Source organism: Triticum aestivum, chromosome 1B, assembly GCF_018294505.1.
Source record: "Triticum aestivum cultivar Chinese Spring chromosome 1B, IWGSC CS RefSeq v2.1, whole genome shotgun sequence".
Lineage (NCBI taxonomy): Eukaryota > Viridiplantae > Streptophyta > Magnoliopsida > Poales > Poaceae > Triticum > Triticum aestivum.
The window spans coordinates 182,145,395-182,162,473 of NC_057795.1; the positions used below are offsets into that span (position 1 = coordinate 182,145,395).

Genomic DNA, 17,079 nt, shown 5'->3' on the forward strand with positions numbered 1-17,079 from the left:
CGTCCGAATCATGTTAGCAATTGCCGCATTTTATGATTATGAAATTTGGCAAATGGATGTCAAAACTGCATTCCTGAATGGATTCCTGGAAGAAGAGTTGTATATGATGCAACCAGAAGGTTTTGTCGATCCAAAGGGAGCTAACAAAGTGTGCAAGCTCCAGCGATCCATTTATGGACTGGTGCAAGCCTCTCGGAGTTGGAATAAACGTTTTGATAGTGTGATCAAAGCATTTGGTTTTATACAGACTTTAGGAGAAGCCTGTATTTACAAGAAAGTGAGTGGGAGCTCTGTAGCATTTCTGATATTATATGTGGATGACATATTACTGATTGGAAATGATATAGAATTTCTGGATAGCATAAAGGGATACTTGAATAAAAGTTTTTCAATGAAAGACCTCGGTGAAGCTGCTTACATATTAGGCATTAAGATCTATAGAGATAGATCAAGACGCTTAATTGGACTTTCACAAAGCACATACCTTGACAAAATTTTGAAGAAGTTCAAAATGGATCAAGCAAAGAAAGGGTTCTTGCCTGTGTTACAAGGTGTGAAATTGAGTAAGACTCAATGCCCGACCACTGCAGAAGATAGAGAGAATATGAAAGATGTTCCCTATGCATCAGCCATAGGCTCTATCATGTATGCAATGCTGTGTACCAGACCTGATGTATGCCTTGCTATAAGTTTAGCAGGGAGGTACCAAAGTAATCCAGGAATGGATCACTGGACAGCGGTCAAGAACATCCTGAAATACCTGAAAAGGACTAAGGATATGTTTCTCGTATATGGAAGTGACAAAGAGCTCATCGTAAAAGGTTACGTTGATGCAAGCTTTGACACTGATCCGGACGATTCTAAACCGCAAACCGGATACGTGTTTTTATTAAACGGTGGAGCTGTCAGTTGGTGCAGTTCTAAACAAAGCGTCGTAGCGGGATCTACATGTGAAGCGGAATACATAGCTGCTTCGGAAGCAGCAAATGAAGGAGTCTGGATGAAGGAGTTCATATCCGATCTAGGTGTCATACCTAGTGCATCGGGTCCAATGAAAATCTTTTGTGACAATACTGGTGCAATTGCCTTGGCAAAGGAATCCAGATTTCACAAAAGGACCAAACACATCAAGAGACGCTTCAACTCCATCCGGGATCTAGTCCAGGTGGGAGACATAGAGATTTGCAAGATACATACGAATCTGAATGTTGCAGACCCGTTGACTAAGCCTCTTCCACGAGCAAAACATGATCAGCACCAAAGCTCCATGGGTGTTAGATTCATTACAGTGTAATCTAGATTATTGACTCTAGTGCAAGTGGGAGACTGAAGGAAATATGCCCTAGAGGCAATAATAAAGTTATTATTTATTTCCTTATAATCATGATAAATGTTTATTATTCATGCTAGAATTGTATTTACCGGAAACATAATACATGTGTGAATACATAGACAAACAGAGTGTCACTAGTATGCCTCTACTTGACTAGCTCGTTAATCAAAGATGGTTAAGTTTCCTAACCATGAACAATGAGTTGTTATTTGATTAACGAGGTCACATCATTAGTAGAATGATCTGATTGACATGACCCATTCCATTAGCTTAGCACCCGATCGTTTAGTATGTTGATATTGCTTTCTTCATGACTTATACATGTTCCTATGACTATGAGATTATGCAACTCCCGTTTACCGGAGGAACACTTTGGGTACTACCAAACGTCACAACGTAACTGGGTGATTATAAAGGAGTACTACAGGTGTCTCCAATGGTCGATGTTGGGTTGGCGTATTTCGAGATTAGGATTTGTCACTCCGATTGTCGGAGAGGTATCTCTGGGCCCTCTCGGTAATACACATCACATAAGCCTTGCAAGCATTACAACTAATATGTTAGTTGTGAGATGATGTATTACGGAACGAGTAAAGAGACTTGCCGGTAACGAGATTGAACTAGGTATTGGATACCGACGATCGAATCTCGGGCAAGTAACATACCGATGACAAAGGGAACAACGTATGTTGTTATGCGGTCTGACCGATAAAGATCTTCATAGAATATGTAGGAGCCAATATGGGCATCCAGGTCCCGCTATTGGTTATTGACCAGAGACATGTCTCGGTCATGTCTACATTGTTCTCGAACCCATAGGGTCCGCACGCTTAAGGTTACGATGACAGTTATATTATGAGTTTATGCATTTTGATGTACCGAAGGTTGTTCGGAGTCCCGGATGTGATCACGGACATGACGAGGAGTCTCGAAATGGTCGAGACATAAAGATTGATATATTGGAAGCCTATGTTTGGACATTGGAAGTGTTCCGGGTGAAATCGGGATTTTACCGGGTTACCGGGAGGTTACCGGAACCCCCCGGGAACCACATGGGCCTTCATGGGCCTTAGTGGAAAGGAGAAAGGGGCAGCCCAAGGGGGCTGCGCGCCTCCCCCCTTCCCCTAGTCCTATTAGGACTAGGAGAGGTGGCCGGCCACCCCTCTCCCTCTTTCCCCCTTGGGAATCCTAGTTGGAATAGGATTGGAGGGGAGTCCTACTCCCGGTAGGAGTAGGACTCCTCCTGCGCCTCCTCCTCCTGGCCGGCGCACCCTCCCCCCTTGGCTCCTTTATATACTGAGGCAGGGGCACCTCTAAACACACAAGTTGACACAAGTTGATCCACGTGATCAATTCCTTAGCCGTGTGCGGTGCCCCCTGCCACCATATTCCTCGATAATACTGTAGCGGAGTTTAGGCGAAGCCCTGCTGCTGTAGTTCATCAAGATCGTCACCACGCCGTCGTGCTGACGGAACTCTTCCCCGACACTTTGCTGGATCGGAGTCCGGGGATCGTCATCGAGCTGAACGTGTGCTCGAACTCGGAGGTGCCGTAGTTTTGGTGCTTGATCGGTTGGATCGTGAAGACGTACGACTACTTCCTCTACGTCGTGTCATCGCTTCCGCAGTCGGTCTGCGTAGGGTACGTAGACAACACTCTCCTCTCGTTGCTATGCATCACATGATCCTGTGTGCGCGTAGGAAATTTTTTGAAATTACTACGAAACCCAACAGACTCCATGAGGGCGGTTTTCAGCGTGCGGCGCTCTCAGGGTGTTGCATTGGTCTAGGTCGGTGCGAGGCTTGCAACTTTCTCCTGTGATGCTCGTCAGCAAAATCGGAGTTGCCATGTCCTCGACGTTGGGGTCGACTGTTTGGCGTTGTTGTGGCCAGGTCGTCCGTGTGTGCCCCTTATGGGGTTTGTATCTAGGTTTTCGCCCGGTTTTCCTCTAATTAACTGGGCAACTCTCTTCTCCTTAATCAATGAAAATGGCAAATCTTTTGCCTTGTTTCAAAAAAAAAAATCCTTGTAAATATAAGTAGTTTATACTGGCTGCAACTTGGTGGCGGAGGTAGGCAAAAGATTCAGGAGAAAATCATGAAAATCTGAGGGAGATAACAACTATTTTTCTCGATCTAAGCCTTCTAAAATATATTCTTCACAATTATATCAAAGCTGGGGGCGCCATTGAACAGCTCTAGGAGAGTGCATGCGTTCTGATATCACTACGCACAACTCCTATAGCTACTGATCCTACGCTTCACACACCCTGCCTTGTATCACTGAGGGCATGTACAATGGTTGATAAGGTAGTCTTATCTTAAATCTTGCATGTAATTTAGATATGATAAAAAAAAGAGTCTACAATGGGTCATCTCTTAGCCTTATCTTCAATAACTAGTCATTCCTAAAAATGTGGTGAGACATATTGTGCTAAGAGATCATCTCTTGTCTTCTCTTAAATAAGAGAAGACAAGCCTTTTTTTATGAGTTCTCTCTCCTCCACATCATCATTTATCCTACGTGGCACTCTTAAGATAGCACCATTGTACATGCCCTGAAGAGCTCGGCTGCTGCTGCATGGTACTACCATAAAATCTTGAGGACTGCCTAACGACATCATCGGCCGACATGTCGCGATGATCGCCAATCCAGCCTTGGTCGGAGTCCTTATTTGACTGAACACGCTAAAATCCATCACTTAACAGCTGCAGACTTCGATCCAGCCTTGATTTGGGTCCCAGTCGGGCAACGGCAGGCCGGTGCATGCCAATTCCCTGATCCTGCCGACCGGGCTATTCGACGACATGCCCTCCACGTCGTCATCGTCGTCGTCGGGCTCAAAGTCTGACTCCCAAAGCGCCGCGTCCAGCGTGCTCGTGGGAGACTCCCATGTCCGCTTCTTCACCACCTCCTCCTCTTTCTTGATTGGCGTTGCCAGTGCCACGAATGGGTGCTCTAGGAGCTGCGCCGCCGTGGCACGGTCAGAGGCGCGCCTCCGCAAGCACCGGCCCAGGAAGTCCTTAGCCTCCGGCGAGAGCCACTGTGGCACCTCCGGTACGGCGTCGGTGAACCCGATTCGGCGCAGCACGGCGAGCACGTTATCATCCGCGTCTCCCCACGGGACGCGACCGCCCGTGGCCATCTCGAGGACGGTGCACCCCAGCGCCCACACGTCCGCCGGGGGACCCTGATCCTCCCCGCGCGCCACCTCGGGCGCCATGAACGTCGGCGTCCCGCCGAACGGCCGCTTTGTATCACCCGCCGCCCTCGCGCAGCCAAAGTCGGCGAGCTTGGCCCGCCCGTCGGCGCCGACCACCACGTTCCTTCCCTTGACGTCCCCGTGCACCATGAGCCTCTCGTGGAGGTAATCCAGCCCTCTCAGCACGTCCGCCGCGTAAGCCCTAACGGCGTCTTCCTCGAGCCCGCGCCGCTGGTGACAACCTCCACCGTTCCCTGCCGCTGCCGCCACGTCGGCGAGTGATCCGCCGGGCGCGAACTCCAGCAGCAGGTGATCTAGCGCCCCAATCGAGCGGAACCCTAGGCACTTGACGACGTGCGGGGAGGATAGCCCGGACATGGTGCCCCACTCGCGGCGCAGCTGCGCGGCATCCCCGGCAGCCGCCGACTTCACGACGAAGAGCTCCCCAGAGGCCGCGTCTTCCGCGAGAGATACAGCAGCACCAGACGCGCCTTGGCAGAGCGGGCGGAGCAGCGTCCAGCCGCTGCCCCCGTTGATCGGTGCAGCCATTGCTAGCGTTCTCCCGGCGTCGGCGGTGTGGTTCATGTTTATGTGTTGGGAATGCCACCCAGTGGTACGTCGATCGGTCTGGTGCGGAAGGTATTCATAGCGGGAGGCTGGCATGCAGTGTGAAAGGGGGCGGGTAGGTAGCGCGTGGCGATAGCTCATTGACATGTGGGCCAATATGGCCGGTTGGGAAGTTTAGCAACGTGGAGTTTATTTAGGAAGGGAACACATGTCCCTCAAAAAAGAGAGGAAGGGAACACATGTTTAACCAGCTTTCCCTTCCATATGCATGTTGTGCAGGCAGGGAAACTAGCGGGTAAATGGAACGCGTGTTTTATTTTGTCTGTAAACTTCGAGTTTAATAGGAATCAAACGTGCCGAATGTGGAGAACATGATTAGAGTTTTGGTTAGTCATCCCTGTTGTCTGTTGAGTCTATATATGGTGAAACAAGTGCCAGCAGGGAAAGTAGAAGGGAGAAACAACGAGGACACAAGATGTCGACCACATTATTCCTCCTTTCAATGAACGACGGGATAATGAACAACAGCGGAATAGTACCGACGAGCGAGTGGTGCCGGTCACTTTGCATCCTGATTTTTTTTTTTTGAGATTGCATCCTCAATTCCTGATGAAACGGCCAAAGAAGCTTCTCTCCACGGGAATATGGCTTATCCTAACCGGTTGTGCGCGCAACGCGAATCATCCCTCTCCATGCATGCGTCATCACAGAAAAACGCCTGGCACAAACGCTAGCTACTTCGGTGCTTCCCGGCCGGTGTCCACCAGAGCCCGGCACCGAAGCCGTGGCTACCTCCTGCTCCTCCAGTTGGCGGCCAATCCCATTCGCGCGCCAATGCTGCACGTTGCCGTCGCAACGAAAAGCTCTCCGCGTTTGCCGCCGAGGTACTTGTCCACTTGTGGTTCTTGCCAAGGCCTGCAGTGCACCTCGAGATGCTTCTTGGCTTCTCTCTCCACATGTCACCATTAACCTCGGACGAGCGACGGGTACATATATGGCATATCTGGCTGAGCAGCTGTGGCACAGCCGGCAGCCCAATGGACATGGAGATGGCGCCGCCGCTACACTTCGTGCTGGTGCCGCTCCTTGCGCAGGGCCACGTGATCCCCACGGTGGACCTGGCGCGTCTCATCGCCGGGCGCGGCGGCACGCGCGTCACCGTTGTCCTGACGCCCGTCAACGCCGCGCGCAACAGAGCCGCTCTTGAGCACGCACGCTGCGCGGGGCTCGCCGTCGACTTCGCCGAGCTCGACTTCCCATCGGCCGCGGCGGGCCTGCCAGAGGGCTGCGAGAGCCACGACATGGTCAGTGACCTGTCACATATCAAGCTTTTCTACGACGCCATGTGGCTGCTCGCGGGCCCGCTCGAGGCGTACCTCCGCGCGCTGCCGCGGCGGCCTGACTGCCTGGTCGCAGACACCTGCAACCCGTGGACGGCGGACGTAGCTCGACGGCTCGGCATCCCACGGTTTGTGTTCCACGGTCCGTCAGCGTTCTTCCTCCTCGCGGCGCATAACCTGGCCAAGCACGGTGTGCGCGACCGCGCCTCCGGCGAGTTCGAGCTGTTCGAAGTGCCCAACTTCCCGGTGCGCACGGTCGTGAACAAGGCGATGTCGCTCGGGTTCTTCCAGTGGCCAGGGCTGGAGACGCAACGGCGCGAGACGCTCGATGCCGAGGCCACCGCCGACGGCTTCGTCGTCAACACGTGCGCGGCCTTCGAAAGCTCGTTCATCGAGGGCTACGCGGGGGCGCTCGACCGAAAGGTGTGGGCGGTCGGACCACTCTGCCTCCTAGACTCCGACAGCGAGACGACGGCCAGGAGAGGCGATCGGGCGGTCATGGACGCAGGCCGGATCATCTCCTGGCTCGACGCGAGGCCTCCAGGATCCGTGCTCTACGTCAGCTTCGGCAGCATCGCCCGCTTGTTACCGCCGCAGGTCGTCGAGCTCGCCGCCGGGCTGGAGGCGTCGGAGAGGCCGTTCGTCTGGGTGGCCAAGGAGGGCGACGACCTGGACGCCGGATTCGACACGCTGGTGCAGGGCCGCGGCCTGGTCATCCGTGGGTGGGCACCGCAGATGACCATCCTGTCGCACCCGGCGGTGGGTGGCTTCTTGACGCACTGTGGCTGGAACTCCACGCTGGAGTCTCTCTCCAATGGCGTGCCGCTTCTGACCTGGCCTCACTTTGCTGACCAGTTCCTGAACGAGAAGCTAGTCGTTGACGTGCTTGGCGCTGGTGTTCGTGTCGGTGTGAAGGTGCCGTCGACCCACGTATTCCTGGACCCTGAGACACCGTCAGTGCAGGTTTGGGCAGACGATGTCGTAAGGACGGTGGCCAAGCTGATGGACGACGGGGCGGAAGTGCGGGCAAAGGCAATGGAGCTCGCAGCGAAGGCGAGGGAGGCCATGTCAAAAGGCGGGTCCTCGGACAATGACCTCGCGGGCATGATTCAGCATCTCACAGAGCTCGCGAGTAATGAGGAGAAGGATCAACCTGTGTCTAATACTTCAATTGTGGCTAGGTCTAAGTTGACTAAAACTTAACCAAGTCTCAGCCAAGTGACATGACATTTAAGAACTAAAAGAAAAGCTGAAAAGAAAATTTTGCGTGGATCTTAATGTAAGATCTCTAGCATCAATTGAGGCATAACCAAATCTCGGACGACTGAAATTAGCAAGACTGTTCTGATATGTTCCTGTAGTGACATTTAATAAAGTTGCATGATTTGTATGGAAGAACAGACTTTTTTGTGAGACAAACTGCGGAACTAAACTGCAAAGAGGCAATGATAAAAGACACCCCATAAGATAAAAAAATAACAAACGTGCCCTTGGTAAACCGATTCACGACATCCATCAATGCAAGATGCTGGTTGTGGAAGAGAACATTTGAGCTGTGACAGGTCACTATCCGTGAAATGGGCGCGCCTGTGGATGTTTGACGGGCTGGATTAGCTATACCAGGCTGTAAATACTTTAGAAGAAAGGGATATTACCATTGTCCATATTTTTGTCATGATAATACGTGTCTCATTTATATCATCTCTACTTCTAATGGACGAGTTGGTGAATAGTCCGTGCGGTTTATTTTCGCTGGTTTATTTTTGTTATCCTCCCACCTCCGTTAACTCACTATCCTTCTGCGAAAAAACCGGTGCCAAAAAAACCCAACGATCGCTCCCTCTCTCTCTCCCTCCCGCTGCGACCCCTCCTCTCGATCCACCCCCTCCCGCTGCGACCTCTCTCTTTCCCTCTTTCTCCCACTCCACCGCCGCCGCCCCGCCTCCCGCTTCGCCGCCAAGAGGCTATCGAGGAGCCGGCATCGATATCCGAGAGGAGTCGCCCTTCGCCGCCGCCGAGATCCCGTGCATCTCTACAGATCCCTCTCGCTCTCCTCTTCGCCCATCCACCTGGATCAAAAGTCGAAACCCGCCGCCCCTATGTCTCTGCTGGTGCTCGACGGAAGACGAGGGCGGCTCCTCCCAGCGATTCCCCGTGGTCCTCGGCGGAGGCGACGGCTAGGTCAGTCCTCTTTCTCTGGCTCACCCAATTTGCCTGGGCCGGCGAGCTAGGGTTAGGGTTTCCAGCGAGACGCCGCCGCCCCATCATGTTGCAGGTGCTGCTATTACCCGCCGTCGGCCCCGTGTGCTTGTGGCTGGCCCGTACTGATGATGTTGTTCTGTGGCTGGCCGCCCTGTGTGTTCGTGCTGCTGCTGCTTACTGTCCCATGTGTCGTGCTCATGCAGCTGCAGCGAAAAGACAATGGGGTGATGCTCACCTTCGCCGAGGAGAAGATGCTCACCTTCTCGCCCCTCCCCCTACCGTGATGTACGTGGATGAATCCGACGGCAACGAGGATGACCTCGTAGGATCCGGCCACGGTTGTGCGGAATTTCACGGGGACGAATCTACCCGGCTTCTCGTCCTATCCGCCGCCGGTAGAGGCATCCATGTCCGATGGTGTGAATTTTGGCTGGTTCCATGAGCACTTCGTTCCCTGCCGTGTAGTCTTCGTTGATTCGGGAAGATGGTGGTTGTCTGTTTAGCCATTTCAATCTGCTATTGATCATGCTCATTCTTGTTATATTCAGTTATATTGGAAACACCATCTGATTCAGTTATATTCTTGATCATGCTCATGCTCATCCTTATTCAAATAAGAATACTTCTGTTTGGAGAGCTCGGGCGTCAGCTGTGTGGAAGCACCAGCTGATTTGTAACTGGTCGGAAGGTGAGCTTCTCATACTCGCTGCCGTCGAAGCACGACACCTCGCTGCCACTTATGTTTCGTGTTGTTGTGCTATAGGTCCTTGGGGTTGGGTGCGACAACTCGCGACTCGAAGACATTTCGTGCATGTGCTCCCCTGCGCTTGGTGACCAATACATCTACTCCGTCATGAACATGTGCTTCGTGTCATACAGGTCGCCTCCAAGGGTGAGCTCGTGCAGCGGTACAGGTATAGATGTGCATCCCATAAGGGCAGCTACAGTTTCTTTCATAAAGCTATTTGTGTGAGTGCCCTGGCTAATCTTGAGTTCCTCCACCAAGTTATATTACTTCGACAAGAAAAAGTGCAGAAAGACCATATAAAGTACTCTGGTGACTCTCTCAATTGAACTAGAATTTTTTTAGATGCGTGAAACATGCACAACGATTTGCTCTATTGAGTCTATGTATGTTGAACTAGCACTCGAATTATAGCTCATGCCGGTATGCTAATTTTCTCTTTCTCATATCAGCTCTCCTTCTTTTTGTCCATTTTTCTTCACTACTACCTGAAGGAAACTGTACTGGATAGCATCCTATCATATATAGTTACATGTACCGAGTGATTTAGCTTCATTTTAATGATACTGTCAACAACTAACTACTGCTGCGACATATTTGATGCAACCTGTAAAATATTTTTTGTTTAATTTCAGCATATCATTTATATACTGAAGTCTCTTCTGGACATGTTGTCTAATTGCGTCATGTATGTTAGATATTTATTCTATAATACTTGCCATTGACTATTTTTCTTTTATTTAGGTTATGTGCATTATTGATCAGCCAATCTTGAGAGAGAGATGGGTTGGCGTGAATGGGAAGAAAACTACATTGAATGGACAAGAAGTATGCCCTCAACTTTTTCATGGTATGTCTTACTTATTGTTCTTGTGATTTTTCCATCAGTTTCACTTTACATTTCTTCTTTGCTTTTTCAAGGCATCGGGATGCCCACTGCCGACGGTGCTGCATTGCTACCAAAGGGGCACCCTGCCGCGGCTGGGGACTCGCTGCCGTCGAAGCACGACACCTTGCCGTCACGTATGTTGGGTGTTGTGGTGCTGCAGGTCCTTGGGGTTGGGTGCGGCAACTCGAGACTCGAAGACGATCTTCTGTGGTAGGGCGTCGCCGCCGGCGGCGGCACCTGTATAGACCGTCTCGGTGTGACAGAAGAGTTCGGAGTTCACTCCGAGAAAGAATTGCTTTGCATGTACATTTGCTGAAAGACTGATGTGCTGAACTTTCGATGATTTCGATTGGTCTCTAACATAACCTTTCCTCTTTTTGTTGATATGTCCAAAAGAGATCCTTATTTCACCTTTTGTTTATAGGTATTCAACTTGAGGAATTTCATACTTTTGGAGTGGAGCTATCAAATATATGTGTGCTCGATGTTGGTGTTTTAATCCGGATCTCTCGCTGAAGGTGCTCGATGTTGGTGTTTGAATACTGCTACTGTACTTCAAGGTCTGTAGCAGCTCTTACAATGGATTCTTTTTAATGATAGTACAATTTATTTTTGTTTAGATTTGGTATTGTTGTTCTGTTCACTTAACCCAGTCTGTAGCAGCAGCTTTTCATGTCGTCTCCTCGCCAACAAATGTCATAATTTATCACGTACGTGTGCAAATGGTTTTTTGGCTATAGTATGAGTATATTGTTCAGAGAAGTTCGGTCAGATGCAAAGCATGCTTAGCATCTCATAGTCGTAGGCTATTCCTTTTAAAATTGAAGCCATCCAGGTTTTCAATTATGGAGATGATTTGGAAACTCAGCATAGAAAATTATTTACTCTAATGCAGATTACACATATTAAGGCCTTTATTCTTTTATATTAAGGTCTCCAGTGCAAGCATTAGCCCATCTTTAGCTGCTCATAAGCAGTATCAGTGATATATATAAGTACACTCTTGCTAAGATTAATCTTTGATATATATAATTCATTGCCTGGATATAGTTTACTTTGAATGTTTTTTTGCTCTTTAGTCTATGAAGAATTGCAAGGAGGAGGATAATAGAGCAGCAACGAGAGCTGACAATTGGCCTGTAAATGCAGCAAAGTTCTCCTAGAGGTGTGATGTTGGTGGTGATTTTCTTATCCGGGGATATGGATGTGGCGGGTTTGTGGGCACCATGCTGACGCGGAGAAGGAGGTGCAAGTAGCGGGGCGCTTGAGGTGAGGTGGTTGCAGGGTCGCTCGAGAAGAACAGGCTCATCAGCACCACCTGGATGCCTTCGTCATCAGCAATGTGGACAAGGTGCAAAAGGGATATCTCCCTTACCTCTTATTCAGTCTGGAAAATTATGCAATGGTTAGCTTGGCAGATTTAACAGTCGCTGGTTTGGAAATTTGTTACCTATAGAAGTATAGGAATGACATGACTAATATTTATTGAATTTATAGAGTTATTGTTTTTTTTTCTACAAAGTCAGTTGTTACATTAGGAAGAACATCGTCTAAAATCTTGACAACATAAAGGAGCATAGAGTTAATAGATTATGAAATCCTGTAGTGCATCAGATGCACCCTTCACTAATTTTTGAACACATTTATATTATCCAGGTTCCGACCTCATTCGCTGTGATGTTTGTCTTTTTTATGTGGGCGAGGAAAACATTTTTAGGAGTGATACTCCCAAACTTTGATTTCTTGGTTGTCGAATCATGGTGCTGATTAGATTTTACTTAACCTTAATTAATCTATTTATATTGCGGCTTTGTCTTTTAGCTCATCTTTTAGTTTCTCTTCTCCACTTCACACAAGATTTTATTGTAGGCTACCAAGTACAGTTATACCACTTATACTCTTTCTATCTGATTATGCAAAGTTTGATCTATACTCATTGAACTTTGTTAGATCCAGTAGAATGAATGTTCTCGAGTAATTAGAGGTATTTGGATCAAGTGAATGTCTGAATACCACTAAAATCGAAATCATAATTAAAAAATACTGACCTTTTTCTTCAGGGCGTCTGTTCCTCCTCCCATGGTCAGCACCACCACCTACTCTGAATCTCCGATCAGAATAGTATGAACTATTAAATAGGGAACTTAATGCTTGTCATTGTTGATGTACATATGTACAACTAACAATGTTTGTGCTGCAACCAGCTTACTTTATTCCTTGCTGAAATTTATCTTGATTTATTTCACATCCGATAGTTCTGAACCTAGATGATCTCAATTAAGGTCATTGAAATTTGTTAAATTTTTTTTAGCCGCTCTTCTGAACGAGCGTATACTATGATCTGATTTGTATATCATATTACTGAGGCAGCGCTGGGCCATGCTGTGGTGAGAACATACGAGAGATAATTGGGGTGTGTGGCTGATTGCTTCATATGCTGCTAATGATATATGTAGACTGCTGATTGCTCCTGATATACAGTGTCGATTGCAGCTGATAGTAGGATTGTACTCAATTTGATAGGTAAAGTGGGATGGCGGGATTGTATAGTGCTCATAAGCCAGTCCGGGCATTGTCCTTCCTCGAATGAATCTGAGACTACTCCTCATATGTTAATCAGTTGCTCCTCCCTAGCTTTGGTTTGGTCTGAACTTCAAAGCTTTCATCCACTCAATGTTGATTCAGTCAAAGATCTCTTGGAAAAATTATTTCGACAAGATTCACTCTATAATGTTGTTATCATTGTCCTCTGGAATATATGGAAGCGCAAAAACTCCAAGGTCTCCCGGGATGTTTTTGAGGAATTGCACATTACTGCTAGCAAGATTGCTGATGATTGATACCATGGTCCAACAGGTATTCACATGAAATTAATAAATGGCACCTTACGGATTGGAGTACTCTACTGTATCACCTATCTAGGAGATTTTAATTTTTTTCCTTCTATTATTTCTCTTAATCCCTGTGTACTCATTGGACTTTGTATAGTTCTCAGTTTTATGAAGTGGTTCAGGCTGGCGTAAGCCGCCATAGTCCCAGTAAAAAAAGGCTACAAGCTTCGCTTCGGCCTTTCGGAACTGAATATTATGTAGTTTTATTGAGATTATTGATAGTGCTTCTCTACTATCAAAGAAGGTAATAGTCTCTTATGTGTTTCTTTTTGTCCATTTGAATGCACTCCATTTTTTAGTGTATTAATTAACATCAAACCTCCCATTCTTTCTAGAGTGCTGATGTATTATTATTTTCAGCTTAACACATTTAACTTCCTATAGATTTCATGGTTTATGCAGATTAACCGAGCTAAGAATTTTTGTGAAGCTAAAGCTGGTGTTAAGATGAACGCCGCTATGTATATATTTGAAACAGTTAGATACATGCTTGACAGACTATATAGGGGTGATCAAAACCATGCAAAGCATTATGGGACAAGTTTCTCTACCTTAAATAAGTGTTCGTTCTCTCGTGTTTACTATTCGTTTAAGGGTCATCAACCCGTGTATTTATTTTCATTGACCAAGTTTTACATTTTTCTTCAGTAGTGTTCATTGTGCAGTTCTAGATTGTTAAGAGAATAGAGTTTATTGATTTATTACATGGAGAGACCAGTAGTGTCGTAGTGGTCTTGACATAATTGCTAACATTTTCTACTAGACAAGGTTTAATTGCACTAAATACAAATTAGAACATGCATAGACATTTATCTTCTTTCTACAGAATGGTTAGTGTAAACGTACTTTGAGTTGTACATGATTCTGTATCTGACCATTTTATCTCATACGTTGATGTGGTTGCAGATATGAACTTCAAATTATCCTGCAATGTATTGACTGCTCGGAGCTAACTTCACTACGCCAGTTTTCTTTTATGGCTCAAAGTAGTTAGTGTCCCCCCTTATTATGAGAGAGGTACTACTTCAAACATCTCTTCTTAATGTTTTATGTCATGGCATACGGTATGAGGGAGTGTTAGTTGGCTTGACTTTCGTGGCACTCATTGATAACCTTTCAGTTTAGGAGTTTTTGTGGCCTCTTAATCCATGAGAGTATGCTCATGTTGAAGAAGTTAGTCATAATGAGGGGCACCATAAATGTTTGTTATCTGGCACAAATTTCTAATGAATATCACATGTGAACCTTTTACTGTTGTGTTATTCAAATTTCATTGTACTATTCATACAGTAAAATATGAGTGCCATGTCAAAATATGGTTCTCGATCTGAAAGATCATATTCGAAATTGCAGGTTCTATGGCAGTGGAGTAATGTTCGTAAATTATATATTGCTTTCAAGTTTGGAGCTGGAATAATATATGTGCTGCATTTAGTTATAGTCTTATAGATATACATGAACATCCATTGTATATTTCTTGCAAGACATGGTAACTACTATTATTTTGATTGTTTCTGTGAACTATTTTGACCTTGATTAAGAAGTAGAAAGTTTTTAGCCTCGTAGGTTGTTTGATCTACTGTATCAAGTGGCACTTGGCTTCTCATGGCTCTCCTCGCATTTGCCAAAACAAAGTTAGTACACACTACCTAGAGCTCTGGAAACTAGAACTGAAAAATGGTCATGCGGTTTATTAGCTGATATAAATCATGCACAATGCTCTGCATTTAAAAATAAACCGGACACAAAGCAGTATACTTTTTTCCGAGTACTACCTTGAGAGAGCCAAGGGGTTCTGCATTTTATAAAGAAGAAGAAAGTTGCCTCGTTCCATACATGCTTATCTGAGAAATATATCTTATCTATTTAGTGGAAACCAGGCAAAAACCTACAGATACAAAAGGCACAAAGTCCCCCACCGGTCGTGACCGAACTACTGTTTTTGGAAATATCACATGAGCTAGATTACTAACATTGATGTAATGCTTGTATGGCAATCTATTCCTTTATCGGTTCAATTACAGAGTTTTGTTATTATGTGAATGGAGTAATGGAGAGCTAAGAAAAAACAAGGTAACAGTCAGTGTTACTCTTGCGAGGTAGTTTCAATCATATCATTGTTTGCTTTCCCCTTTTCTCCTGCCTAGGTATGTACAATTATTCCAACCCAGGTTTCTTTCAAGAAGGATATGGGTATGTGTTTGAGGAATGTCTACATGATAAAACACACCTTCAAGTTTGGTGATAGTTATGCTATCAAACTTACAATGGGGGTCTTAATTTGTATTTTTAATAGAGCACTGGGTTCATTGGTGAGACTTGTGAAGATGTGCCTAGGCTAAAGATGGCTGCTATGTCGGTACCAAGTGGCATGTGTTTAAATGGAGTATCCTTGTCAGGAGAGCTGATTTCTGAAATATGGTACTTTATGGGTGCAAGGATTCACCATGTTGCGGTCTTCGTCAGTGGAGTGGACTCCTAGGAATTAGTCAAGGCCGCTACGTTGTTTTAAGCTGATATTCTATCGTACTTGTATATTTTTTTGCTTATCTAGCTGTTTGCCATGCAGTTCTCGTTGTTGGTGGGAACATTTGTTGTCTAAGATCGACCTCAAATATCTGGTGGCACTATAGCATGGCTTTTGATATTCTAATGTATATCTCTTACAAAATATTTCAAGAGCCCATGGCAACGCACGGACATTGTACTAGTAAGAATAATAGTACAAATCACGTACACACCGACCTGACAAAACCGAAAAGACAGCAAAAGCTAGCTTTTGCACAAAGCAACATCAGCCAAGAAAGAAAAAATACAATCAAGACCAAAGAATCCTGTGAACTTGACACCAACACCCGTCACCTGCCTTGACGCCATCATAGCAGTCACCAAAGGAACAAATGACGGATCACCTCCTCACCCGAGCTCGACGCTTCAAGGTGGCTCACCAAAGGAGAAATCATTACTGTTGAACAAATCAGTAAAGGGGCAACACCCCGGACACGCCATCGAACTCTAGATCTGGCACCCCCGCACAACTAAAACGCCGGAGGAGGAAACCATACATGTCATCCACGAACCACTAACTCACACATCTGCACATGATTCACCATCTTTCAGTTGTCGTCAATGCAGACCACAATCTCCATCCGCTCCAGCACTGCCACCCAAGCTCTGCGCCGACGCTGGAGCAAGAGTCGTTTCAACGACGAAGCCCGAGGACACGGGTCCACCACAAGGATGTCGTCGCCGCCGCGCCATCCTTACTTAAACAGACTGGTTTGCAAATCCGTCCCCAACAATAGAACCGATGGCCTCGTCAGAGAAGAATTGAAAGAATCTTTATTCAGCATCGTCATCGCCGCCGGCGAAGCTAAGACGATGAACAATCTAAAAATCTAGACTGCAAGGGATTAAAAATGATTCACACGCGTGGATCTGACGATCCCCCTCATCATCGACGACCGAGGTCGCCGGCGAAGGGGAACCGCCAAAGGACGGTGCTGGAAGATTGGCCTCTCCGGCCAGCGACTAGGGTTCCAGCCGCCAGGGACGAGAGGAAAAAGAAGTCGATCCACAAATTACCATTGTCCATATCAGTAGGAACCAAAATAATGTGAGTCATTGTGCTTCTTTTGGTTGCGTGGAAGCAAGAAGTACAGTTTGGCTCCGGTCAGGCCAAATATACCCACACTTTCTTGAGTAAGGAAATTCCATTTATACCCCGTAGAAAAACAGGTTAAACATAGCAGCCGGTAAGCAGTAAAGTAGTAGTTGATGTCAGAGCATCTTCAATAGAAGACGCAAACTTGAAGATGTAAAAATTTACAACTCTAAAAAGTGTTTTTTACATCTTAAAAAGGGGCGAACTTCAATAGATGATGTATATTTGTGATGTAAAACTTCAAC

At 46.7% G+C, this 17,079-nt stretch overlaps 2 protein-coding genes and 1 long non-coding RNA gene across 18 annotated transcripts; 2 read left to right on the forward strand and 1 right to left on the reverse strand.

Moving 5' to 3' along the window:
* Window positions 1-4,035: 4,035 nt before the first annotated feature.
* Window positions 4,036-5,250, reverse strand: LOC123089238 (mitogen-activated protein kinase kinase kinase 18-like). Its single transcript, XM_044510964.1, has one exon. It carries the CDS (start codon window positions 5,248-5,250, stop codon window positions 4,036-4,038), a length of 1,215 nt encoding a protein of 404 aa, XP_044366899.1.
* An 891-nt stretch (window positions 5,251-6,141) lies between these two features.
* LOC123077947 (UDP-glycosyltransferase 73E1-like) lies at window positions 6,142-7,646 on the forward strand. The gene has a single exon (XM_044500326.1). It carries the CDS (start codon window positions 6,147-6,149, stop codon window positions 7,644-7,646), a length of 1,500 nt encoding a protein of 499 aa, XP_044356261.1. The 5' UTR covers window positions 6,142-6,146.
* A 630-nt stretch (window positions 7,647-8,276) lies between these two features.
* Window positions 8,277-15,949, forward strand: LOC123114761 (uncharacterized). 16 transcript variants are annotated; one of them, XR_006456566.1, is made up of 10 exons: window positions 8,277-8,624; window positions 8,849-9,333; window positions 9,409-9,559; window positions 10,135-10,240; window positions 10,312-10,631; window positions 10,704-10,839; window positions 11,429-11,630; window positions 12,803-13,732; window positions 14,077-14,187; window positions 15,740-15,949. It is a non-coding gene; the product is annotated as an uncharacterized lncRNA (long non-coding RNA). The 16 variants fall into 16 exon arrangements; XR_006456563.1 differs by lacking the exon at window positions 15,740-15,949 and adding an exon at window positions 14,524-14,774; XR_006456569.1 differs by lacking the exon at window positions 15,740-15,949 and having other exon boundaries at window positions 8,278-8,624; window positions 12,803-13,135; window positions 13,268-13,414; window positions 13,573-14,774.
* Window positions 15,950-17,079: the final 1,130 nt, after the last annotated feature.